Source organism: Hemicordylus capensis, chromosome 1 (genome assembly GCF_027244095.1).
Source record: "Hemicordylus capensis ecotype Gifberg chromosome 1, rHemCap1.1.pri, whole genome shotgun sequence".
NCBI classification, from domain to species: Eukaryota; Metazoa; Chordata; class Lepidosauria; order Squamata; family Cordylidae; genus Hemicordylus; species Hemicordylus capensis.
In genome coordinates this window covers 137368680-137395460 of record NC_069657.1, presented here as the reverse complement: position 1 = coordinate 137395460, position 26781 = coordinate 137368680, and the positions used below count along the sequence as shown (strand labels likewise).

At 43.1% G+C, this 26781-nt stretch overlaps 1 protein-coding gene across 4 annotated transcripts in view; it reads right to left on the bottom strand.

Annotated features, from left to right (window-relative positions):
• The window catches only part of ANO9 (anoctamin 9), a 68802-nt gene that overhangs the window by 15436 nt on the left and 26585 nt on the right, over positions 1–26781 (bottom strand). For 3 of the 4 annotated variants that reach the window (XR_008314039.1, XM_053286647.1, XM_053286648.1), the window contains exons 3-17: positions 23193–23309; positions 22497–22648; positions 20530–20579; positions 19354–19412; positions 16627–16709; positions 15888–16022; positions 14572–14668; positions 14122–14182; positions 12804–12886; positions 8607–8711; positions 6892–7056; positions 6755–6791; positions 6163–6274; positions 5570–5627; positions 493–590 (exon numbers count right to left, since the gene is read on the bottom strand). Coding sequence is in view for 3 of the 4 variants with exons in the window: in XM_053286647.1 (XP_053142622.1) it covers positions 493–590; positions 5570–5627; positions 6163–6274; positions 6755–6791; positions 6892–7056; positions 8607–8711; positions 12804–12886; positions 14122–14182; positions 14572–14668; positions 15888–16022; positions 16627–16709; positions 19354–19412; positions 20530–20579; positions 22497–22648; positions 23193–23309 (1412 nt within the window). In the remaining variant the exon portion in view is untranslated. The remainder of the gene's footprint in view (positions 1–492; positions 591–5569; positions 5628–6162; positions 6275–6754; positions 6792–6891; positions 7057–8606; positions 8712–12803; positions 12887–14121; positions 14183–14571; positions 14669–15887; positions 16023–16626; positions 16710–19353; positions 19413–20529; positions 20580–22496; positions 22649–23192; positions 23310–26781) is intronic. The other variant, XM_053286649.1, reaches the window with a different exon arrangement.

The following is a 26781-nucleotide window of genomic DNA, read 5'->3' as shown; positions in this document are numbered from 1 at the left end:
AATGAGTAAACCTCACTGGATATAGTGGATTTGCTTCTGAGTAAATATACATATGTATACATACATATACAACCCTTCATTCAAAGATAGAACCCTTCACATATCAGTTCCCCACTCTACATAAACATATAGACTAGTACACACATAAGCAGAGAGCAAGGGTGTACAAAGTATACTACACGAAGGCACTTCATCAAATTCGGAGGATTCAAGCAAATGAGCCAAACTGCATGCTACAGGAGATGCAAACCCAACCACACTCAATCTTTAGCCAATCTGGTCTGGAGGAACAAAAATCCTTCCTGGTCCCAAGTGCAATAATCTACTATTTTCTATGAAAGAAATGCAATTTACTTAATGTTTGTCATCAACATAGATGATTTTAGGGCACAAAACATTATCACACAACATCTCCAGCTCTAGTTGTGGCAGTCCATGATTGATACTCCAGAGAAGAGGACCTAGATCCTATTGCAAGTTATGCTTACTTACGGACACATGTATTCCACAAAGTTGCTGAGGGTTTGCTTTAATGTCATGATTACGGCCAACTGGATAAAGAGGTCTAAGAGGCAGCCGCTAGGGTGGCACTGGAAAAAGCATGAGAGAAAGAGATGCTCTGTACCTGAATGCTTCCAATGTCACTTTTTGCAACTCACAGTCTGAAATTTGCTCATAGGGAAGTGGCCAGAGAACATCAGCATCTTTGCAATGTCTTGGACTTACCATGAATGTTCCTTTTCCTCAGACTGGGGAACATTCTGAGAAAAGAAGTGCAACTCCTCCCTTCAGTCTTTGCAGGCAGGGCTTAGATAAAATTCCTCACTGTACCAATGGGGCAGGGGGAGTCCTCTTCCAGTTAGAAACAAGCCATAGTAACAGATATTTTTTTAAACTACCTTTGTGAACTTGCACTGACTATAAGAAAAAAAACTTTAAGTAACCGAGAGAAAAAGAGAAAAACTATACAACAGACTCTTCCCTATTTCTATCTATTGTAAACATTTCTGTCTAAAATAGAAAAGTCTCAGTCTCGTCTGTGGCAGTCCTCCATCCAGAATGAGAGAGGAACTAGGGAGAAGGAACACTCACGCTAAGTCCAACAGTCAATTTTTATCCAGAAGAGGAGTAGCAGAACAAAACATCATCCTGAGAAGAGGTGTATATAAGCAGTGCTCTCCATTCCAGATGGGATACTGTCCCAGACAAGACTATAAAGGCAAAACTGATACCCATGTGGTAGCCTTGTTAATAACCTCCAGAGAGATGTTGATGTTAAAGGGCTGCTAATGAGGATGTCCCTGTAAGCAACAGACCCAGCCAGCTCACGTGAGAGAAATTATCCCTGTTAGCTGGCGAGCTGACTGGGTTTAAACTTTGTTAAGAAGAAGAGAAAAATCTCTGCTAGATTGTCTCACTGCCACCAAGTGCTACTTGGTTAACAGAGTTCCTCGGATGGGAACAGAGTGCTAAAATTTCCTGCCTCCTCTTTACTTTTCTAGCAGGCAAACAGAAAAACATGGTACCACTTATATATGCTTAAGTGGAGCTGTAGCTAGCTTTGCTATCTTGTTTGGGGGCATGTGGACTAGAACCTTCTCCTCCCCCTCTCCCAGAGTCAGTCACACAGTCCAAGAGGGCTTGTAAAACATAGGAAACAATTTATTGCTTTATTGTATTAAAAAAAAGAATAAGCTAGTTCAGGATTTCACATGTAGCTGTTGCAAATAATATTAGCTTAGTGGTTACAAGAGGATTCAAAACACCCAGATGTTCTCAGGCGGCACTTAAAGCAATCAGACCCTAGATTAGGGTTGAGAATAGGTAGTTACAGGGGTGGAGCCACCATTGGGCGAGCGGGTTCAAAGAACCCGGGCTGCTGCCAATCAGGGGCCGCGCCATGTGGCACTGACACGCCCCCCGCAGCGGACGTCAGATGTACGGGGGGGGTTATCTCACTCCCAAATGGGGCTGCATGGCCCCACTTGGGAATGAAATCGGACCACGCTGCATTGGCAGTGCAGGCTAGAGCAACTCTCTCTGCCTTTAAAGGCCGGGAGAGCTGCTTCTGGCCTCGCTGCCAATGCAGCGGGGCCGATCTCCCTCCCAAACAGCGCCGTGCAGCCTTGTTTGGGAGGAGATCGGCCCGCGCTGCGTTGGCAGCGTGACTGGAATGGCTCTCCCTGCCTTTAAAGGGAGTGGTGGCCATTCCGGGTGGCCGGAACGGCTCTCCCTGCCTTAAAGACATCAGACACGGGGGCATGGCTATCCAGGCCCCCATGTCTGATGTCAGAAATGGGGGTAGGGTCAGGGGCTGCAGCAGCTGAACATGGGCCGCCACCAGCCTCACTCTGAGGCTGGGTAGTTACAAGCAGATACTTGGGTATACAAAGCAACACACACAAAAGAAAAATAAACTCTAACACAAGTCTTACAAAAATACTTTCTCTTAGGTCTAACCTTCTGCAGTCATAAGCCTTGACTTCTTTCTCTTTGACCTCACCAGGACCTAGGCGAGACCAACCCTTGCAATCCTTGTCCCAGGGACTTACAGAACCTACCCTGCAAGGACTTGGCAAGACTCCATTTCTCCTTCCTCACGTGGGCATCCCTTCTTCCCAGAAGCCCCTCAGAAGCCCTTTAGTTCTGCCCACCTGGTTAACTGATTGGGTCATGACCTAGGGTCTCCAGTCTGTCAATCAAGGTCAACTGCTTCCTCTCCCCCATTAATTCTATCAGTGCTGGCTGGCTGCCCACTAAAGTCCTCCAGATGGAAAGTGTAGTGATGTCCTCTGAAATAAGGAATTGTTAGGATTGATATGTCATTTCTAGGCACTGTTAAATCCAACAGCTCAAGGCACACTTGCCAACACTTCTGTCCTGAATGAACAGCTGAAAGGCCAAAACAAGGAGTCTTAATGTAGAGAGTCTACTGTTCTCATAATGTAAATGCATGGAGTTCTGCACACATCTGGAGTGTGCCACTCCTTCTTACTAGAATGTTGTGGCTATTGTCAAGAGGAGGAAAAGCATATCTCGTGAATTTAATGAAAAAATGGATTTATGGGGGGGGGGAAAGCAAATTCCATCACAAGTTTATTTTATTCTTCTGGAAAATACAGACCCTGGATAATTTTGGAGCCTGGATCTAAAGGCCTTTGTAGGGGCCCCCTACTCTGCAAATTAAGCATCATCATGCTCTGCTGGGGCAACCACACCACCTGGGACAGACTAAAAAGGATTTGGGGGCCCCCAGGGGCTGTGGAGGCCCTGGATTTTGGCCCCAAGCACCTCTGGAGACACCCCTCAAAAATACTTTAATGGGGTGGTTGGGAAAGAGGACAGAACCTGTTTTAAGGAAGCCTTAAGAGCATCCAGTCCCTATGTTCACACCAGCATCAAAAGGCCTGCCACATGGTTTCAAAAGATCCTATTTAAGGGACAATGGGAAGCCAGCATTATATTTGTGACTTCTGGATGATATCCCCATTTTAGGAGAGATTTCCACTCAATCTCTAGGTTGTCACTGTAGTTAAGCTGAGTCCAGGTGTCAGAATGGCTCCAAGAGAAGATCTGGCACTTGAGGGAGATACCATGGTTGTTAGACTGACAGCTCCACTGCATTCAAAAACCAGAGGTGATGAAGCCACACAGATCAAATTTGATCTCTCTACATCCTTTGTAGTAGACTAGGAATCACCTGCAGAGGGGGAAATGCATACAGAAGGCCAAGAGACCATGAAGACACAAGGATGTCGATGCCTTCTGCACTTCGACACAAGTGTCTAGTGAAAAGTTATCTATGTGATTAGTCACATGGACAAGGTGACTACAGGCATTCTGAAGCTGGATGTTATTTGCTGAAACTCTGCATTCTTGATGCATCTCTCAGTCTTATCTATGATATGACTGCTGAGTCAGTCTACAATCATTGAGGGATAAGCAGATGTGTTCCACTTTCAGTGAGAACAGATGTTCCTCTGTGCAGAGAAGTAGCAATGCAAACTCCTTGGAAGGGCTCACAAGTGGGACAATGTCCTCTGATAAGAAAGTAGGAGACACTGTAGAGGACAAAAGTGAAAGCATACCTGTGGCAGCATTTCTATTGCAGCAATAATCAAACCTGCAGGCAAGCGAGTAATATGAGGTTTAATTCAGTGGTGAAGACCTTCCAGATCTTTTCTTCTCTGTGTCTACACAAATTCCCAAATGATTTACACCATGCAGTGATGGTGGCAGCAAACTCGGCTTTGTTAACCCATGGGAATGAAGGTATCCTACAGTCACCTGGGCATCCCTTATTCCTCAGTGGAATGAAGGGGGCCTTATTAGAAGGTTATCACAACAGAGGTAGATATGGAACCTTTCCTGCCTTGGGCGTTACTATCAGCTTTATCAAGACTCATGGTGCTAACACCAAACTGAAAGATAGTGCTCTATACTGCTTTGGTGGCTGCTTTGCTTTAGCGCCTTAGAAGAGCTAGGAGGACCAGGATGTGGAAACATGCCAGTGTAAGGTATACAGATGAGAAAAAGTGCTCTGATTTCAAGGCCTCTGCAATGGATGAAAGAGTTCTGTTTGGAGGAATCTCTGGTGAAGGTGCTTGTTGAGAAATCTGAGCTCCAGAATAGCCCTCCAGTGAGTCCCCTTTCTTTTTTGGCACCATGAAAAATATTAAGGAGATACTAGAGGACCACTTCAGTCTTCAGCAGTGGAACTTCCTCTATTGCGCCTTTCTCCAGCAGATGGTCTATTGTGGCCAGAGTGTGCAGATGCTTTTCTTTGTATTTGGGACTGTGGTTACTGCAGGAATGCGTTGGATAGAAAGTAGCTCTAGAGAGGAGCCTCTATGTATTGTCTCACACACCTAAAAGGTTTGTGGTATGTGACTGTCAAAACCCTCTCATCCCGTCCCATCTCCCTTACCCTCTCAAAAAGCAGGCTCACTATAGGAGAGAGTTCAATGCCCTGAGCCATTTTTGGAAGGGTGGTATAGAAATCGAATTATTATTATTATTATTATTATTATTATTATTATTATTATTATTAATCATCCCTTTAGAGCAAAGGATGGCAAAAGCAATGAAGAAAGTCTTAAATCCACCAAATTCCTTGCAAAAACAAACACGAAACACCTGCACTCTCAACCCAGGCAGGACAGGAACAGAGACTGGGCCCCTGCAACTGGTGGAGGCAGAAATTTAACCTATGCCCTGAGAAGTTCTAGTTTCTTTTCAGGATGTCTTCCTCCTTCAAGGAAGAATATATACACACACAATTGACAACATTCTAGGATGTTTTTGCTACCCATGCATCTCAGATTCATGTTACTGATTCACATATTCTAGATCAGACATGCCAGTTGCTATTTTTCTGGCTACATTTGTATGGGAATTCCAGAATGCAAGTCAAGGAAAGTAATGGTGGGCTTTGAAAAATGGAATGATGGTCAACTTCTATCCAATAGAAGGATCTGATACAAAATGTATCAAAACATTAGTGAGAAAGCCAAAGAGATTATCTTAACAAGAAGGAAGGGGAAAGCACTATTGCAGCAAAGTAACTTACTTCTTCCAGTCTCCACTTGCCAGAAATACGTACGTAGTCCCCTGGACGACCATTAATCCTAACAGGGAAGTAAAGACTGAGATGCATCCATTCCTAATACTATCAATTCTTTTGACAACCACACTGCTTGGAAGACAGTGACACACACACCCCACCAAGTAAAGAAGTGTAATAGAATTAATAGCAGCACCTTAGATGACAAAAACAAAGGTTGGGGTTAGATTGAAAAAGAGCAAGGGAAAAGGATAAAGGAATGGGAAAACTATCACCTCCTGATTTCAGAATATCAGAGCCCCAGTTTTGTCAAAGATGCACTATGGAAGCAGCTCTACAGGCCTAAGCCACTACACCTGCATTCCCCTCTCCCAAGCAAATTGACTTTCTAATACAACTAATCATTTGTATTACGTGCCTTTAAAATTACAATCTCTACATTTGTCCTTACACTGATGATAAGGGCCACTATTGTTTCTATTTTACAGATGCAGATCTAAGGCAGAAAGAAAGTGGCAGAAATTTAATTCAGACCCAGGACTCCCAAGATTCAAGTCTAACATCATAAACATTGAACTCTCTCTGTTTTGATACTTTACCTCCCTAGGAAGAAAGCAATGTAGATCAGAGAAGAGAAATGTGTGAAGAACTGGAAGGTGAAGAGTTTGATTGTGTAGTTTCTCTCACGGTCAGAGAATGTCCGTGGCTTCTCTGAAAATAAGAGCACAGACACGTGTTATTTGTAATAGTTGGCATCCTCATTCTTGCTCTGATATGTGTCTTATTCTGCTCCAAGGAAGCTTGTTCCAAAGCCCAAGGAAGCTTGTTCCAAAGCCCAAAGCAAAGAAAACAATACAGCAAATATTTATATACTGCTTTTCAACAAAGATTCCCAAAGCAATTTACATAGAAGCAAGAAAGCGGCTCCTTGACCCCAAAGGGCTCACAATCTAAAAAAGAAACATAAGATAGCCACCAGCAACAGCAACTGGAGGGATGCTGTGCTGAGGATGGATACGGACAGTTGCTCTCCCCCTGCTCAAAATAGAGAATCACCACTTTTAAAAGGTGCCTCTTTGCTCAGATATCAGGGGATCAAGAATGCACTTTGGAACACATCCACAGGTAACTTTTTATTCCATTTATCCCCATCAATCCAAATACATATTCATAATGTGAGGTTTTTCTTACCCAGATCACAAAGGAACAGTGCTACACGCCTGTTTACCTACAACAGAAAAGATGCAAACAAAATAATAAGACATATACAACAGAGAACATTTACAAGACATGCAGCTGGAAAATACCAACAGTGCACCCCTTCATACCTTGCTCATAATGATGATCGTCAAGTAGTGCAACACAGCCCCCGTGAGTACTGCCATGGTGGTGGCTCGTTCTCGGAACAATTCTGAGTTGGACTGAGTAAAGATGACTGTTACCACGACCCGATAGATGACAAGTGCATGGGCAATACCAATTATCAGGCAGATCTACAAGGGAATAATGTGTTGGTACAAATCCAGGGATCCAGAGACCATGGGTGGCAAACATGTCACATTTTCACAGCAAAATTATAGGCTAGATCTGCACTACAAACAGACTGGTTTTATTTCACTTCACACTATCATGACCTCCCCAAGGAATCCTCAGCAGAAGAGTCCCTAATTCTACAAAGCATACTCAGCATGGAATGTGTTCCACCACACTGATGAGCATGGCAGACTCCAGGCTTCCTTCCAACCTTGGGGCCATGGAAGGGGTGGGGACTGTCCAAACAGTTGCACTGTGATTCAGAGGCACTTGGAAGAGCAGTGCAGCTCTGGGAATAATCCGTGCCCAACCTCTTCTGCTCCAGGCTGGAAAGGAAGGCTGGGCTTGCTTTCACACTATGCTTCTCAGGCATCTGGAGCACCTCAGAGGCACAGTTCAATTGCACAAGTGATCTTTCAAGGCCCTTCTTCGGCTCCAAGTGAAGCTGAGAAGGTGAACAAGAGATCACCCTGAATGTCTGAGGTACACTGCAAGATCAGGAGGACGACTCTGCCTGATATGGGATGCGACAAGGTTGTGGTGACTACAAACTTTTGTAGGTTTTATTTTATTTTATTTATTTAACATATTTATATACTGCCCAAAACCTGCATCTCTGGGCAGTGTACAACAACCTTATCAAGGCCAAAGTTTGTGGACTTTGAGTTTGAAGATTTCTGAAGACTGAGATCTTCAGAGTTTGAAGACGAAGATTTCTAACAGAATTCTAAACACTGTCACTCCTTACAAAACTACACTGCCCAATGTTTAATGGAGAGAGGGGAAGACTATTAAATCAGTTTAAGCCTATTATGTAATGTGCTCATAGAACAGAATGGCAGGCTCAATGTGTGGAGGACAGGGAGTGCACTTCTAGGTACATTCCTAAAATGTGTTTTGTTCCAACATGTAGTGGTCACCAGGCATGTCAGTTTGCCTAAAGACAGTACTAATTACATAGGAAGCTGCCATATCGTGAATCAGACCATAGGTCCATCTCACTCAGTATTGTCTACACAGACTGGCTGCGGCTTCAAGGTTGCAGGCAGGAGTCTCTCTCAGCCCTATCTTGGAGATGCCAGGAAAGGAACTTGGGGCCTAGATGCTCTTTCCTAATATCTTACAGCACTCATACTTCTAGTTTCCCTTTCGTATGCAACCAGGGCAGATCCTGCTTAGCTTAAGGGGACAAGTCATGCTTGCTACCACGAGACCAGCTCTCTTCCCCGGGAATTAGCACTCATTGATTGTCCCCCTTCAGTGGGACAGCTGGGCCTTATTTACTCATCCACTAACTGCAACTGGTTCATTCTGGACTGATCTATAAAAGCCTTATTGCTAGGTCTAGACAAGAAAAGCTGAAAGGCAATGCTATGCTGAGTTATTCTGCAGAAACATGACATCAAGAAGTCCAAGAAACCTCCTGAAATATCTGCTCTTTTTTCTACTCTCAAGAGCAGGATGTTTAAAATATATAATGAAAGTGCACCAGAAAAAAACCACCACATACCATAAGCAGAACTAAGATTAGCACAACAGTGCTGTGGAAATAAGAGTGTTGGTATTGCCGGGGAGGATGGTCTGGATTACCAATGAGATCAGTGGCCAGCTCCTCCTAGACACAGAAATGCAGTCACATTGCCAGATCTACATTCTTTTGCTCATGTGTAAGGCTAAGCCAAAAGTTCAGCAACCGACTTTTTCTGTTCATGAACACACAGACCCCAAACTCATCTTTTCCAAAATTAACTACTGTTAGCAGACAGCCTCCCTCCTTCCCTTTTGTTGTTGTAGGAAACTCTGGCTTCCTAGCACAGGAAGCAAAGTGTAGATGAGCACTGGGTGCCCATCTACATTTCCCTACTGGGTGTAGGGAAACTGGCCTCTTGTTGGATTAAGCAGCTGAGTCATGCAAATCCTGAACCAATGCAAAAGTTGCATAGGATAAGGTGATGTGCACCCTCCCCCCACCTTGAATTCTGTGCATATAATGAAGCCAGAGTTCCTGACACAGCAAAAAAAAAAAAAAAGTCTTAAAAGACCAAGACTAGTCCTGAGAAACCAGTAACACACACTTTGGAATGCAATCAAAGTTAAGTCCAAAGTCAGTTAGGTAGATCTGATACAACAGAGTCCTTTTTGTTCTATGTTCCAATGGAATAGCACCTACCACACCCACATCCTCTCCAAGTCCAGTATCCGTAATCTTTTTCTTTGGATTCCTAAATTTTCCCACCTTTGGAACTTTACAGAGGAGTAGACCCTACAAAAGGGCTTTTCACTCAACCTGCTGACTTTTCTGAGACATAAGGGCCGTTCATATGCCCATTTGGGGGTGGGGTAGGAGGGTCTGGGAGCTCCTACCCAAGTTGCAGCAGATGAGCAGAACCTCTGTTTGGGTCAGCAAACTCAGGAAACACACGATTAAGCCAGGCCCAGTGTCCTTTGCTGAAATCTTGAACTGGAAGTATGTAAAGTCCTCCAAATGCATAGTAGGCCTTCCCAGCATGCTTTGCACTGCCAGTAGACTGGAAAGCCTCATTACATCAACAGCTGCCCTCTGACTGGCCATGAAGGAACAAGAGGTGGATGAAGCCCTACTGAAGCTGCTGTATGCAGTGTGCTTTGCAGAGTGGCACATCCATTGTTGGCAGCCTCGGCAACTACAGCTCACTCTTGTTTTCAGACCTGCTGGACCTGGTAGCTGCACAGAAAAAGTGCATTCGCACATCCAGAAAAACAATGAAGAGAGCGCTCTTATCTTCCTACCTCGGTTAAGAACAGGGTACAAAAGCTGGGCTACCTTGCTTTGAGCAACCTGGGTTGAAGGGATTTTCATGAGTCACACAACCATGCAAACCAGATGTGAACAAACCTTTGCATGGATAGTATTTTGTTGTGAGAGCTTGGTGGAAAAAGCTTCCTTCTACTGCCCAGAAGTCTGCCTGGCTGAACACCCACCCTTGTATTCAAACCCTTGAGCTGAACCACAGGATTTTGGAGTACCTAAGTTGAAACCCTGGACTGTGAGGCCGAGAACCATTAAGCTGAAATCACTGTCCTTGAGTATTTCTTGCATGAGCCTGTTCTGGGGAGACCCCCTGGACACTCTTGGAACCCAGAGTCATTGAGTCACTCTTTGCATGGGCCTGCCATGGGTTAATCTCTGGGCTCAACTGCCTGGGAAACCCAGTGCTCCCCTTTGCTAACTGTGGGCATATGGAGTGCCACAAACCAGGAATAGGACCCCCTTGGTTTTGAAAGATGAGTTTCACTCATCCTGGTGCAAAAGCTTTTATGATAATTTGGGCAGATATGGCTTTTCACCACAATATCTATTGGCTCTGGGTCATGATTCTGTCACAGACATTATTAAGCAGGGTGTGGTGGAAATGGAGAAACAACTGGATTTAATTCTGGTTATTACCAGTAGTACTTTAGGTGAATTTTCAAACTACCCCCCTTCAACTGCATGTCTCACACACTTGACCACCTTAAACCAGAGGAGAACTTTATCACTGGTGCGGTTTAATGCCTTGCCTTCTGCTGTTTTGGATGGCAGATTTAAGGGGATACCGCTAAGGAACTGGTTATGTCCATGTGGTTCAGGTGACACGGCGTCCGTCTTGCATGTTCTTATATACTGTGCATATTATAGGGACAGTCGTACTATCTGGATCAAACCATTCTTAAAAAATAGGCCTGGTCAGTCAGAAGAGGATTACATTTCCTATCTCTTGGCAGATCAACATGCAGTAGTTACAGCAGGGACAGCAAGATTCTGTACAGCAGCCTCTAAACTGAGATGGGAGCAACTGAGTGGCTGTAACTGAGATTTCTGTATATCCTGGTGCTTTGTTTTTTTTGTTTTACTGCTTTGATTTTGTTTTGTGATGATTTGAATTGGTATGTATGTCGTCTGGTCACTGACCGTAATAAATTACTTACTTACTTGTAATAGAATGCCAAGCCAGTACACTCCTGCTTCTCCTTAAGAAAACAAGAAAAGCCCAACTAGATCAGGCCCAAGGCCCATCTAGTACAATATCCTGTTTCACACAGTAGCCCACCTTGCCTGCCACTTTGCCAAACCTTGGCAGCTGGGGCCCTGTAAGTCTTCCCTACTGGAAGTCAATCTCGATGAAGACATACACACACCCATCAACCTTTATGCTGTGAGGCAGTGCACTTTCTTTATGGTCTTGATAGCTTTTACAACCAAACTACAGTAAACACTCTGTAGAGACACTCTATAGTGAAGTCCCTTTAAGCAAATGACATATGCTATTCCAGTGACCCAATGAACAAGTCAAATGGTTATATAATGCTCCCTTATCTCGATTTCTTTGTCCATCTTTTCCAGTACTCTAACAGGCAGCATCTCTCCACAATCTTGGGCAGAAGTCTTCTCCCAGTTTTGCAACCTTTTAACTGGAGAGGCTAGAGATAAATCCTGGGATTTTCTACAGGCAATGGAAGTGTCCTATCATAAGTTAACGGCATAAGCCAAGGACTGAGCATACAAAGAGACCAGCCCATGCAGCCCAGTATTGTCTATGCCAATTGACAGTCGCTCTCCTAGCCCTGCTGTCTGAAATCTGTTTAACTGAAGATGCCAAAGACTGAACCTGGGACCATCTACACCAGTGATTCTCAAACTTGGGTCCTCAGGTGTTATTGGACTTCAACTCCCATAATCCTCAAGCAAAGGCCACTGAGGCTGGGGATTATGGGAGTTGAAGTCCAATAACACCTGAGGACCCAAGTTTGAGAATCCCTGATCTACACGTAAAGCATGTGCTCCACCACTGAGCTAGGGCCCCATCAAAAACAGTAGCAGGCAACACATGTGAACACCTGTCTCGGGCACATGATTGACTAACATACAAATTTGCCTTACACTGTGCCTAGCCCAGGACTGTCTACTCTGACTGGCAGAAGTCCTTCCCAGATCTGGTCCCAGAGATCCTTTTAACTGGAAATGCCAGAGATTAAACCTGGGACCTTAATGTATGCAATGCATGTGTTCTGTCACTGAACTATGGTGCCTCTCTGGAGACCCATCTAGGACAGAGATGTGTTTGGTAAAGTACAGAAGCAATATTTAAAGCTTGCAGTTCTGACAAACTGTAAAATAAGCTTCCTTGAAAATGTCTTATAAAAAGCAGGTCAACAAGCATGGGTTAAGAGATAGAGACTAGTCAGCAGCTAATATTATTGGAGGGCCACTTTGAAGAGGGGGAGACAGGGTGATTGGCCACAGTCCTTCCCAATAACAGGCTATCAGCAAGTCTCATGTCCACAGCTGCCATCCCTCCACACACCCTTTTCGCCTCAGGGGTGGCAACTTGAGGACCAGAGGAGGCCAGACTTGATACAAGGGTCAGCAACTGCAGACCCTTCTTATGTCTCAGTGTAGAATTGGACTAGAGGAATCTGGAAGTTTCTACCAACATCTTCAAGCATCATAATTCGTATAAGGTGAAATTAACAGTATGAGCTCCTCACACCGATGTCAAGCAGGAAGCCAGCACTAGTATGTTCATAGCTATATATATTACTAGAGCTAGTAGTGCAGAGATTTCCCAGACACACATTCACAGCAGTAAGCTCTTGACCACACACTTGACCACCTTTAAGGACTGCTACAGTAGACCAAAAGAAAAAGAAAGAAAAAAAGATGGTAACAGGAGAGCACCAATCTTACCTCTTCTTCATCCCACCAATACATTTTCCATCCACTGACCACTCTAGCTCTCTTTCTCTTCCACAGCTCCAAGAATACAGTGGCTACAAATTTAAAGACAAAATATAGTATATAAAATGATATGTATAGAGGGAATCAGAAAGTCTCCTTGTCCAACTCCTTGTAGAGGTCCTCCATCCAATCACTCTGAACCGGTCAGTGTGCAACAAGCAGAATGAGTCTGGCACTAACAAGATAAAACAGCTTAAAATGAAGTCAAGTCATTAGTAATTCCAGACAGAAGGCCTAAACACATAAGGTCCTCATAAAGAACAGAGATTCTTTGATCACTGAATCATGATGAGCTAATCCTAGGAGGACCCACTGTGTGTTCTATAGCTACATATTTTAGCACTACATTTTCCCATAGACATCTTATTCTCACACATAAGAATACAATATAGCCACATCTCGGCTGAATTTTGCATACAGTTCACTGCAGTCAAGATGGTTCTAGCACATGGGCCATGACAGGCTTTGGCAAGCCAAAGCTGGCTGCTTTTAAAACTTATTATGGCAATGTATTCAAGTGCCAAGGGTATGATGAAACATGTATACTCTTGTAACCAAGTGCTAAATGAACCTCAGTCTAGATACAACTGTGATGAGCTAGTATACTGATTCACTGTGGACCACTAGACACTTTTCAAGCACAATGACCAAGAGCAAATAGGAGTGTGTGATTTATACCTTTACAGCAAATATATAACTCACACATAAGCATGATTTATCTAACCAATTTCCAAGCCAAACATTTCATATATACCATCACTTTTGCCTCCCAATCGCATGCTGACATAACCCAATGTCACCTTTTGTAAAATGTACATCATTCTCTGGTATGGTTGCCTAGATTTCAATAAGCAAAACTAAACAAGTGTCAAGTTTTCCCAATAGACACTCCAGATTTTGTAATCAAAAGGAAAGGTGCATAAAGAGCCCCTGGTGGCACAGTGGTAAAACTGACGCCCTGTAACCAGAAGGTTACAAGTTCGATCCTGACCAGGGGCTCAAGGTTGACTCAGCCTTCCATCCTTCCGAGGCCGGTAAAATGAGTACCCAGAATGTTGGGGGCAATATGCTAAATCATTGTAAACCGCTTAGAGAGCTCCGGCTATAAAGCGGTATATAAATGTAAGTGCTATTGCTATTGCTATAACGTTTTATTTGCAGGGGGCAGGGACATGTTCAAAATATAGGAGAGGGGCTTATACTTGAAAAGAAGAGTGTTTCTCATCAAACCCAGAACAGGCTGCAGATCACCCATGCTGAAACTTACCCCAGAGAGCCATGAATATTGCAAAGAATACTGTCCCTTCATTGTCAAGCAAACGGGTGACCTAAATTGTAAAGTGGGGGAAAGATTGTCAGAAAAGGCATGTCCCTGTTGAAGGTGGGATTCTAATGACAAAAAGCAAGTCAATGAGAGTGTCGACAAGGGCAGTGTGTGAAATAATAACCTTCCACTGAAAGCCTGGGACATGATGAAAGGATTATAAAGAGGGCAAAAGCAGGGGTAGATCATTACCATTCAAGCCTAAGTGGAGAGAATCTCTATACAGACTGTATTCCCATACAATGAAAGAGATTTTTTAAAATCTCTACAAAGTGACCATAATTAGCAGTGAATATTTTGTTTTATTGGGGTGGGTGTGGGTGGGAAGTGTTGGCATTATAAGGGCACCACACACAAAAAAAATAATATGCATTGCATGTAGGGCATTCTTACCTTTGAATATGTGCAAGTGTCTGACAGTGCCCAAAATGGGCACTTTTGATCACAGAGTGGACACATGACTGTAGTTTTGGCTTCACAGATCTCTTTGCTAAACCAGAAAGGACAGTAAAGCACACAGTTATTAGTTTGCTAGCTCATTACCAATCCCACCAAGCCAGTGTGGTGTAGTGGTTAGAGTGCTGGACTAGGACCGGGGAGACCGGAGTTCAAATCCCCATTCAGCCATAAAACTAGCTGGGTGACTCTGGGCCAGTCACTTCTCTCTCAGCCTAACCTACCTCACAGGGTTGTTGTGAAAGAGAAACTCAAGTATGTAGTACACCACTCTGGGCTCCTTGGAGGAAGAGCGGGATATAAATGTAATAATAATTCAACAACAGGAAAAGGGGCAATGGAATCTCTGCCTTGTCCACATGCTCACAATCAGAGGCAGACTCGATCTGCAGTATGGATGCATATTGGCCAATTTGTTGTCCCCAATTGCCATTTTTTTCTCCTCAACCCTCCAATACAAACCAGCAATTACAATGACCAATGCCACATTCTTAAATGTGAACCAAGTCAACACTATGGCAAACGACATGTCTTGGTCCAATGTGATCAGGTATTAGAGCCACTGCAAGAGGGGACTGCAACCATGTTTATTTAATTATGATTATATCCTGCCTTTCTTCCATGATGAACTCAAGGCAACATGCATCAGGCTCTGAGCTGGTATCACACCTAGACACTAATTAGAATAAGCATGGTGTAGTGGTTAGAGTGTTGGACTAGGGCTGGGGAGACCCGAGTTCAAATCCCCATTCAGCCATGATACTTGTGACTCTGGGCCAGTCACTTCTCTCTCAGCCTAACCTACTTCACAAGGTTGTTGTGAGGAGAAACGTAAGTATGTAGTACACCGTTCTGGGCTCCTTGGAGGAAGAGCGGGATATAAATGTAAAATTAATAATAATAATAATAATAATAATAATAATAATAATAATAACAACTTGCTTAGCTTCAGGGAGTTTATTGCATCACTGTTTGACAAAACAATACTGCATTAACCTCACAAGCAGCACCAGCACTCTTGCAAATTGCTTGCATAGAAAACTCCGAACTATTCGATCCATGCAGAGACAGACCATCCAGAATAGATCAAAATATATTTCTATGAAGATGTGTATAGACACAAGCCTCTCTTTCATTCTGTGGATGCCTAACATTCCCCAGAGTCATTGTTTTCACAAAGACATGTAGATGTTCAGTCAGAACACACTGGTTCCTTGCACCAGTCTCTATGAACAAAGTTTAGGTTTACTCACCTGACCTGACTGGAACTGAAGTATATTGATCCAATTATGAAAAGGAAAATGCCGGGTATGGCAGCTGCAAGCAAGATGCAAGTGTACCAACCCAGCCAGGCAAAATAGAGGGCAACTTTCTCCCCAAAATATGCCCTGAAAGGCAAACACAGAAGCTTGAAATGGCCCTCCAAAGAGCACTTTTTACCTTGATATAAACACTCCCCTTGAAGATTTGGAGAAAGCTTCTACTAGATACAGAGCTGTCTGCTGCCCAGTTGACGTCCAAGATGTTCCAAGGCTCCTATTAGGTGTTCCAAGGCTCGGCTATCATTGGTTTGAGTCAGTATTCAAACTCCTAGCTACTGGGTTGCTAATGCGTGTCCAAAAGTTGACAACATTTAGCTTGCCTTGGATGCCAGGTTCAATGTTTGTGTTAGCTCAGAGAAAACCATTCTATTTTCAGCTAATACAGATTGTTAAAGATTAGCTGAGCAATATGACACGTTTTAGCAACTACTTTCCATTATCACTCCACACTTGATGGAAAAGCCTGGAACTCCTGACAGTTCCAATTCAAAGCAAAAAGAGGTAGGAATTAAATATTATTCACATTGTGACAAAGACTGCTCTCTTGTGCCTTGTCTAAATTTGAGCTCATACAGGTGAATATGATGGAACTTTACAGTAGTTGTGTACAGCTTAAAACATCCTCACTACCATGCATAGGAAGAGAATTTGGGCATCATTTTCTCTTTACCTGATTTCTTCAATTGGCTGTTTGTGGAAAATGGCTCCCCACCGGGCCCAATTCAGCTCAAGAAATTTATTCAGTTTCTCTCTCTGCATGAAACAGTATGGTTACATATGTTAAAACTCCTGACAGACTATAGATTCTATAAGCCATTTCTGCAATTCAGAGCATCAAGCACCTAAAAGATATCCACTAAGTAGTGTTTTTCTGTTTATCATGTCCCACCATCTGCAAAATTATTTTCTCCCTCTGCCCACTCCTCTTTTGCCAAGCATTCCCTCCCACGCTGGAAATAGTCCCTATCTTGAATGAGACTGCTGCATAAAGCTTGTGCCAAAAGGGTCAACCTCCATGACAGGCAAGAAAGTGAGTAACAGACACAGAACTGTGCATCGAGTGTGATAAGCGCAAGACTGCACCCAATGCTCTTCTATTTTAAATTAAGCTAATTTTGCATTCAAAGCGAGTCCTGGGATAAAGCAAGATGCCAGTGAACTGGCTAGCCACATCCCAATGCAAACAGAGCAACTCCTAGTCACTGACTGAATTTGGCAGAGGAGATCCCTCTAACTTCCAACTGAATTGTCGCGACTGACATACCTATGTGTCTCTGTCCCCCCCTCCCCCCACCAATAAAATGTCAACTTCTGCCATAGGAACCCCTGGATTCTAGAATTCAGGAATCCCCGGAACAAAAGTCCTTTAATTGCTAGCTACACCTCATCCCCATGTTTACTTCCAGACTTAGAGCTGCTGATGGATCCTGTGCCTAGCACTGTCCCAGAAATTTCCCGGCTGGGTGTTTGCACCCGCACTCAACCCCTGTCCCTGCCTGGAGGGAGAGGCAAATGCCCCTTGAATCACTAAGACCAAATCACTGAATTGGGATGCTTCCAGACATGGGCTTAAAGTGCAGCAATCTGCTCAAGACTGCCGTGGGACCACAGGAGGAATGGTGGGCCTGTGGTCTCTCCAATTTTTGGACTTAGGTGATAACACACGTGGAATTCAGTCCTGATTTGGTATCTGGTTGCTTTGGACTTTTTGATGAAGTTGCTTGCCTGGACAACCCTGAAGACTCCTTGCCTCCAGTGAAGGTTTTACTGCAGCACAGAACCCCAGATCTCCTCACTTGAGATCTACCCCCTTCTCTACTTTCAAGTTAGCAGACTTAGAAGAGAGATGAGACAGCTCTTCTTTCTCTTCCCCCTTTCTCATCCATTTCACTTCTCTCTCTCACTTCCATTCTGCCTGCTGGCTGTCTGATTACATCAGTTCCTGCTCCTCCTCTTTTCTCTCAAAACACCTCCAAATCCCATGAATGCAAACTGATACTCAAGTGTGACTACTGTGTTGTACTCTTTCAATAAACTTTCTTTTAGAAAGTTCTCATCTTTCAACTTTGTTCACCCTTGCAATACTTTAGGGTGATGCTCTGCTCTCCTCTCTAGGCCTAATCTAAGTTACTCACACTTGTTTGTTGGTACTAGTCACTCTGAGCTCACTGTACCAGATAGATGTGCTTCCTCAGCCAGTAGAGCTTGCTGTAGAAGGAAAAGGATTCCCCTAGCATTCAAGTAATTCTCTAGCTTCAAAGTAAAATAATTCCCAGAAAATCTGAGTTGGTGTGCCAGTCAAGGGCATGTAAGCAGATGCGCATGGTCCAAACAGTTGTGGTAATGCCTCCACCCATTCAGATGCACAGAGTGTAATTTTGATTACATTACAAATTGTGATATCTGGCTTCTGGTGTCTATCAAACTTCAAAAACAGTAGGAACTCTGCTATATAAATTGTATGGGCTGCAGAATTAAGTTCCTATGTATTTGCACAAGCAGGAATCAGATGCACTGTGAGTATATATGACTTCACAAACAGGGAGCAAAATTATCTCTTTCTGTTTCCGTGGATGCAATTTCCTTGCCACCACTACCAACTCTCTGCCAATACTGCACACATCCCTTCCTCCTTTCTACCACTGCACTATTTATTGCGACAGATGTTCCTAACATGGCTAGGGCTGTATCAAATAAGGAGTCATACTGATCCTATACGATGCTTGGCCCAAGTGGTTTATTATTAGATTAAGACATTTCTATCTATTTCTTTAAATCAAAAAGAATTTGTAGAATTTGGTCTGCTTTTAATGACCAAAACTACACCAAACTACAGCACTTTGATTTGTATCTTGCAATAAAAGCAGACCATCACACCAGGGCTGCAATCCTACATACACTTACTTGGGCATATGTCCAGTTAAAAATCAGAAGGGCCTAAAGCAAATATGAATAGACTGCAAGTCTCATATGTTGCAGAAGGATGAAAAACTGAATTTGAAAGCCACTGGTGTATGGTAACAGACATGCATATCTGCACATCAACCAACCCACCCTTGGCTTTTGTGGATATTCAGGTACTCCTAACCAGCTGCTGGAGAGGTAAGGTGAGGCAGTAGCAGCTGAGCTCTAATGAAGACAGGCCTCAGGGTAAAGTATAGACGAGTTTATTTCTCTCTTGCAAGCTTTTAAATGTCACCCTGATAATGACAAATGTGGATTCATTCAGAACAGTCTCTGGATGAAGCCTTTATTCTTGCTTGGGTGTTCAAAGCAATTTGAAAACTTACATAATATTTTGAACACTAGTTGGTCCATGTATAGAGGCATTGTCTCATGGATTCTATGGGGCCCACAAAACTATCAAGACTTTGGCATGCACCTAGGATTTCCTTACCTCATGTAGAGGAAATGCTGTTTCAAAGACCTTCTGCTTTATCAGGTCATGAAGCTTCTCTAATAGCCAAACAGAAACAAGAAATTAAAGACAAAAAGGCATAGTTCTGCCAATGTGCTTCTGAACTTGTAACAGCAACTAGACATCCATGTCTTTCCTTGATTATCTTAAACTGAAGCAGCAAAAGCAATGCTTCTCATGGCAGCTGTATTCCTATACACATTTAGCTGGCAAAAAGTCTCAATGAAATTAGTGGGGCTTACTTCAAAAGACACATGTATAGATAAGTCCCATACAAAAATCAACTGAGTGATGGCTGTAGGAAAAGCCTTATTTCTGCTGAATGATCACATGGAAAGTATAAGTGTGACATCTCAGAAGGTCGACTATACATCCAACTTGGCCACATGTGCAGGGAATATAGCTACCTCTGCACAGAAACACATGCTAAAGTGCACATGTGCAAGGGAAGCCCAATTCACTTGGAAGAATGTGATTTACCTCTGCACTTATTATTCACTTGATAATCACACTTCATCAAGGAACAGAGTGATTTTAGCTTCACAACCATCCTGTGAGGAAGGTTAGGCTGGAAGACAGTGACTTCTCCAAGGCCACCCAATACGTTTCATAAAAGAATTGGCCACCTTACTGTGTGTTTATTGCAAGGAAACCTGGCCATTCAAAAGTACATGCACTATTCACAAAGCCACATATGTAATTTGCCATTCAAATGTAGGTACTTTAGGGCCTAGGGTTTAAAAGGAAAGTGTGAATTGGGCAGCTCAGTGGAGAGTTGACCAAAACTGAAACTCCAGTCATCCCACTATACTGGCACACACCTTTTGAAAAGCAAGAACCCAAGGGAAAACAGGCATCCATTTGCCTTGCTGTGTGTCCAGGTTCTATACAAAACTGAGGTTTTCTCAGTTTGTCACAAGTTGGCTAGCAGCCAGATGATTGCTTAATTGATACAAATCTCAACAAGTAACCCACACCCCAGCATGCAAAACTGTTCTTGTGAATTGCCCTTAGGAGTGTCTGTGCAGGCAAGGTTATGTAGTAAACCGAATTTGTGTTGACAACTGCTGTACTTGTGGAATGGATGCAGCATACTGGGAAGGAAATATAAATTTAGCATTATATGAAGAACAAAGAAAAAAAATCTTCCATTACCATCAGGATTAATCTCGGTGTTCTGCAGGATATAGCTGACAATACTTATCCTAAAACACAGAAGGATCAAGAAGTAGCAATAACATGGTAAAAGGCAAGACAAGTCTGTGATTTAAATCTAAGTTTGCCACTCTTCAATGGACAGAAAACAATAGGTGCAGTTTTCCCAATTGATACCAGGAAAATATTTCTGCCTGATATGCAGATATTAAAAGGCATTGTTTGTCATTAAATGACAGATCCTCGGTCCCTTAAAAGGTGGCAGCCTAATATGTCCTAACCATATAGTAGAATGATAGGCAGAAGACTCACACCAAGATACAGAACTAGCAAGGGTGAAATGAGAGTTAACCAAATCAAGTTACAGTTGTCATCATAAACTGTCAACTTCATGTGTTAACAGTTCATGTAGGGTCATAGCCCTGGGAGAGGCTGTAGGGCTTCTTAGTCCCCTTCCCTGAATCTTCAACTTTCCATGTTTCTAATAAAAGTAACTCTCTAGAGCTCTGCTCACTTGCTATTTCAACAACTGTAGAAAGACTGTACAGTATACAGATCAATATAGAGGCACAGTTATTCCCATGTCGAACACGGGCACAGCAGTACACTTCCTATCTGTACCGCGCATTTAAGGGGCCTCTATGCAGGTTCACTTTTTAAATGAACGTAGGTTCCTTCACACATCTGTACAACATAATTTTTCAGTGGGGCTCAGTACTTATGAAGAAATAAGGAAAAACATGCAGACAGTGTTCCTCACACTTGTTCAGTAAGCAGTAAACCTGCTACTTCCAGTGTTCTAGCCAGTGAGTGTAAAGGCACTGGGATTTGGGGAAAGTTATTTGAATTTATTGATTAGTATTAAATAACATTTTTTTAAAAACCAACTACACTAATATTCACTTGTGGCCTTCGCAGTTTCACTGTGGCTTACAAGGCTGCCCCACATGAACATGCCAGGCTGCCATATACCAAGTCAAACTGTTGGTCCTTTTAGCTCAGCATTGTTCACAATGACTAGCAGCAGCTCTCCAGGGTTTCAGGAAGGGGTCTTTCCTGGCCCTACCTGGAGATGCCAGAGGTTGAACCTGGGACCTTCTGCAGGCAAAGCGGATGCTCTACCACTGAACTATAGTTCCTTCTCCCAGTGTACCCTTAGCCCTTAATCCAAACCACAAGATCCATATGCTGCTATCTGCCAACAGTGGCCTTCTACAACCACATCAGTCTTTATGCAGAAGAACATATAAAGCGGACACAGAAACCAGTGAGAGAACATTATAACCTCCCAGGACACTCTGCTGCACATTTTAAATCCTAACAATTCTTGAACAGAAAAACTTTGAAAGAAGTCTAGAGCAAGGACCAGCTGAATCAGGATTTATGAAGCCTGGTACTATTACCACAGGTCTGAATCAGGACAAAGCTGGTTTTTAAAAAAATCATATCACAGTTTTAAGAGCACTAGGAGGTCATTATCACCAATTACTTCTATTGCGAATTGTCACCATGCTTATTCTGAATAAGTTTAGGTTTGTCATGTGACTAGGTCATTTGCATTCCCTTTCCCATTTGACTCTGCTGTTTTCAGGTTTCCCCCTCTCTGTACCTACGTACTGCATATATACCTGCCTACTGAATATTTCCTTTCAAGCATATGATGGAGCAGACTACAGTCCATGAAACCTTATCCTACACTAAACGTGTTAGTCTTAAGGTGTCACAAGACTCCCTGCTGTTTAGGCCAACAGTTGGGACCATTTTCTCTATACCGGTGCAAACCCTGCTTTCCCTCTCTGACATTTACACAGGTGTAGAGAAAAAAATACCCCAGTCACATGGTGAGGCACTTCAGTTGAATGACAAGCCATAAGATAGCACAGGCCACATGGATTGACATAGAACAGCTTCTGTAGAGTAGCCAATGTATTTAGAGTAATAATGGGGAGGGACCAACACATTTTTACCTTGTTGTAACAGGCACTCCCTGCTGCTCTTCTTGTTGCTGTGTACACAGCCTCTCTGATTCAATATCAGGATTCCTCAAAAGCCACTGGTATTTTCGGAAGATTCCACTTGGGGCTTGGACTCCATTAAATAGCTTTTTGTCCTTAATTTCCTAAGAATCAGACAGAGCAGGGAGAATAAAGTGTAAAACCTCTATGGTTTTAAAGAGAAAAAACCTCTATGGAATGGGAGAGAGACTGGGTGAGCTTTTTCCAGTTCTTGTCTTCATAATGCAATACTTAGGACCTTAATGACCAAATCATCATCAGACCTGACTGATGATCCTATATTCATTGTACCTGGCAAGCTGGACAACTGCAAGAGTCCATGACTGATTGAAAGGCCCATCAAAAACTAGACGTCGTACAATCCCTAATCCTCTGTCCTTGCTAGTTTCTCAGTTGTGGTAAAAGTGGTATGCACAGTGCGCTCCCAGTGTTGGGAAAGAGCCTGTTACCTGAGCACCATGCTCCATTGTGTCTAAGCAGTGGGTTTCTCTTCCTGAGAGACTGAGCTATTTTTGTCTATGCCATCTAGGGAGGAAAAGCTGCAGGTCTCTTGCCAGGAAGGGCCCAAGAAGCCTGCTGCTAGCTGCATAGCCAGGGAGGAACCCAAGAACCCAGAGCCAGTTCTGCTTGGGAAAATGCCACTCTTACCTTGATAAGGAACCCTTTCTTGGACAGTTCCTCCAAAAACCTCCTTTTTTTGCGATTCTTCTCACTGAAGCGTTCATGATCATCACAAACCAAGACAAAATCCCATTGAGTTGGATTCTGGTCACAGAAAATAAGAAATTAGTAAAATGTCACATAAGAGCCTTTTCTCACGTGCATAATTCCCTCCAATATTAACTCAGGTGATATCATGCTGACCAGCTTGGAGCAAAAGAGGACCACCATCAAATACTTCTACTTACTTGGGGGTCTTTCCTAAGTACACAGAAGTATATAAATTTTTAGATTAAATAAAAAGAAATAAAATGTTATAATGTTCCAGATTGGTCCAACAAGAACTTGGTTATCTTTGGGGCCTACAGAATATTGAGACAGCCATGCCATGGAATGTTGAGCACCAGTTAAAAAATAAATGTTTCCATATATTTCTGCAACCTTCTGTAGTCCTTCCCAGAGCAAATCCATACTCTGGCCAACACTGGAGCTGTCTCCTAGCACAATTTTCTCAGCACTAGGCAAGATCTGACCTTTATTACATTTCTTAATGCATTTTATTTATTAAAATAAAAGTGTAGAAGATTACATCTCTGAGCTTCCAACTTGTCATATCATATGTAATAAGATATATCATACATATACATACGCACGTGCATACATACATATCATAGATAAATGTAAAAACAAGCTACATCTTTCCCATCAAAACAACTTTCTAAATGAAACAAAGTAAAAATGAAGAAAGGAGATAAGATGCAAGGCAACCACAGTTTTGCTAAAGAAGACTCAAACGCAAATCATATTGAATTGAATCATGCATTATGTTAGTTAATTATGTTAATTATGCATTAATTATGCATTATGTTAGTTAATTATGTTAGTTAATTAATTAGTTAAAGAAAATTAGTTAAAGAAAAATAAAATAAATCCACCCACTATGCTAATTCTAATCCATACCTATAAAATGAATTATGGTGTCAAAATAAAGAGTAATTCAATGCAAATTTCATTATTATTATAAATAAGTTTTGATTAGATTTGAAAGAAAGGAAAAAAACGATGGGCAAAAATAGAGGATAATAATAACAAACAAAAAAGTGAATCTTTAATCTTTAAAAACCCCAAAACCTCTTAGTTTTATCTTCCAAATTTAAATGCCTGCATCACAGATATAAAGATAAAAGAAAAGGGGAAAAAATAGATCTTAAGCCTAAATCTGTTAATCTTTTCTAACACTATATCTAACAGTACTGAAATGTGAGCAACTCCCAAAGGACCAATTAATCACCTAGTGACTAGGATAATCTGATAAAAGGAATAGTTGTTTTAAGATAAAAGCCAATATTACTAAAATAAAAATGTTAGTTATTTTAGGTACAAAAACCTTGTATATCTGAGGTTTTCTGTATTCTGGTAGAGTTTCCTGTCAGAAAAACATATCAGATCTTTAATATCCTCTCTAATAAAAGGCTTGGTGTCCGTCCGTGGACAACCAAGCGTGTGTCCGTGCCTCCCTCGGCCGTTCTATGCATGCGCGGAGCGCATGCGCAGAACGGCCGAGGCAGAAACGGAGACAGGCACCAGGCGGCCATGTTTCTGACTCTGCCTGGCCACGGGGAGGACAGATGCGGCTCCGGCAGCCGCTTGGAGGCAGAGACGGCGGCGGGACCAGACCACCCACGGGCGGCAGATAAAGATGGCTGCGACAGCCGCTTGGAGGCAGAGGCGGCTGCGAGGGGACCGGGAGGGCAGCGGGAGCAACGGAAAACAGCCGCAAATACTTAAAAAGCGGCGGACACAGAATGGAGAAGGGACCCAGCGGCAGGGACCAGGCGGTTAAAAAGCACACAATGTAAACCGCACGGAAGGAAGAGGAGGAGGAGGAGAGTGAACAGCGGGAAGGAGCAGCCGCACCTCTACAAATTCTGCGGCTCCTCAGCCGTGGAGCTGCTTGAGAGAGGGATGGCATGGTCGGAAGCAGAGCTGGAGAATGGAGCAGGGAAAGACGGCGGCGGCGGCATGCACGCTGCAAACGATATAACCAACGGCCGCCACGAGACCAACAGTACACAGGAGCAGCCGCTCAGAAGCTCTTTCTCCACAGCGCCTTCTCAGTTGGGGGAAAAGGCGGGAGAAAAAGCCCACTGCGAAAAGCCCTGTGTCCTCCACAAAGAGAAAACCCTTCTTCTCCCTCAAGCACGGAGTACACTCTAGAGCCAGAGAAGAGAGAACTCCCTGGCCAGGAAAGGAAATCGCTGGCTGCGCTCGCCCAGCCGAGCCGCGAGTGAGGGAAAAAGCACAAAACAGCCAAACACGACTGCTGGCCATTCTAATTAGATCTAACCCAGCTACATAAACGAGCCTGGCTCCAGGCACTTAGGCTAGGTGGCAGGGATAAGAGTTGATAAAGCTCCTCACAAAATTGAGGTGAGAAGGAAAAAAAACTTGAGAAAAAAATAGAAAAGAAAATCCGGGGGGGGGGAGAATCCAAACACATATATTTAAGAGGGGGGGGGGGAATTAACACATACTGTATTTGATAAACACAGAAGACATCCTTGCTAAAAAAAATAAAGGAGTGTTTACTACATTAAAATAAATAGTTTTATATCAACTCTCAGTACAGCAGTAGGGCAGACTATGACTGTAAGCTGCACGCTTTAGAGAGAGACTTTTATGGCTTTAAATATATCAGAAGAAATAATTAGCACACTTTGTGGCAGCCAGTGATGGAATTTATTCATTTGGAAGGCATTGGTTACCTGTCATCAAAACTACATCATGTCCTTCCTTTTCTGTTAAACTTCAACTGGGGGCAGTAAGAAGTCACTAAAAGGAAATGAAGAGGTTCTTTGACAGTGCTCCCATGCAATGATTTAATGCTGCTAAAAGACAGCAACCCCATAATGGATGCCAACAAACAGTTTATATTATCAAGCTTCCAATTAGCATGCTTACTTCATCAAGGAGGAAGGCAAAGAGAGAGAAAGAGAGGAAGGAGTGAGTGAGGGAGACAGGACAATAGAAAGATGGAAAAAAGGAAGGAGAGAAAAAGAGAAGGGAGGGGAAAGGACAAAAGAAAGAAGGAGGGAGGGAGGAAGGGAAAGAAGGAAACAGAAGGAAGGAAGGAGAAAGAAAAAGGAGAAAGGAGTGAGGAAGAAGGACAAAAGAAAGACAGAAGGGAGGGAGGAGCAGCCAGCCCCAAAGAGCGAGCCCGTTAAAGGAAGAAAAGAGGAAAAGAGAAAGAAAACAGAAAGAAGGGAGTGAGAAGAGGTGAAAGAAAGGAAGGAAAGGAGAGAGAGGGAGAGCGAGAGAGAAGGAAGGGAGGAAAGAGGGAGAGAGAGAAAGAAAAAAAGAAGGAAAGGAGGGCGAGAGGGAGGAAGAAGGAAGGAATGGAGAGAGAGAGAGAAGAAGAAAGGAAGGAAAGAGGGAAAGAGAAAGAAAAAAGAAAGAAGGGAAGGAGAAGAGGGGGAAGAAAGGAAGGAAAGGAAAGAGGGGGAGGGAGAGAAAAGGAAGGAATGAAAATGAGAGAGAGAGAGAGAGAGAGAGAGAGAGAGAGAGAGAGAGAGAGAAA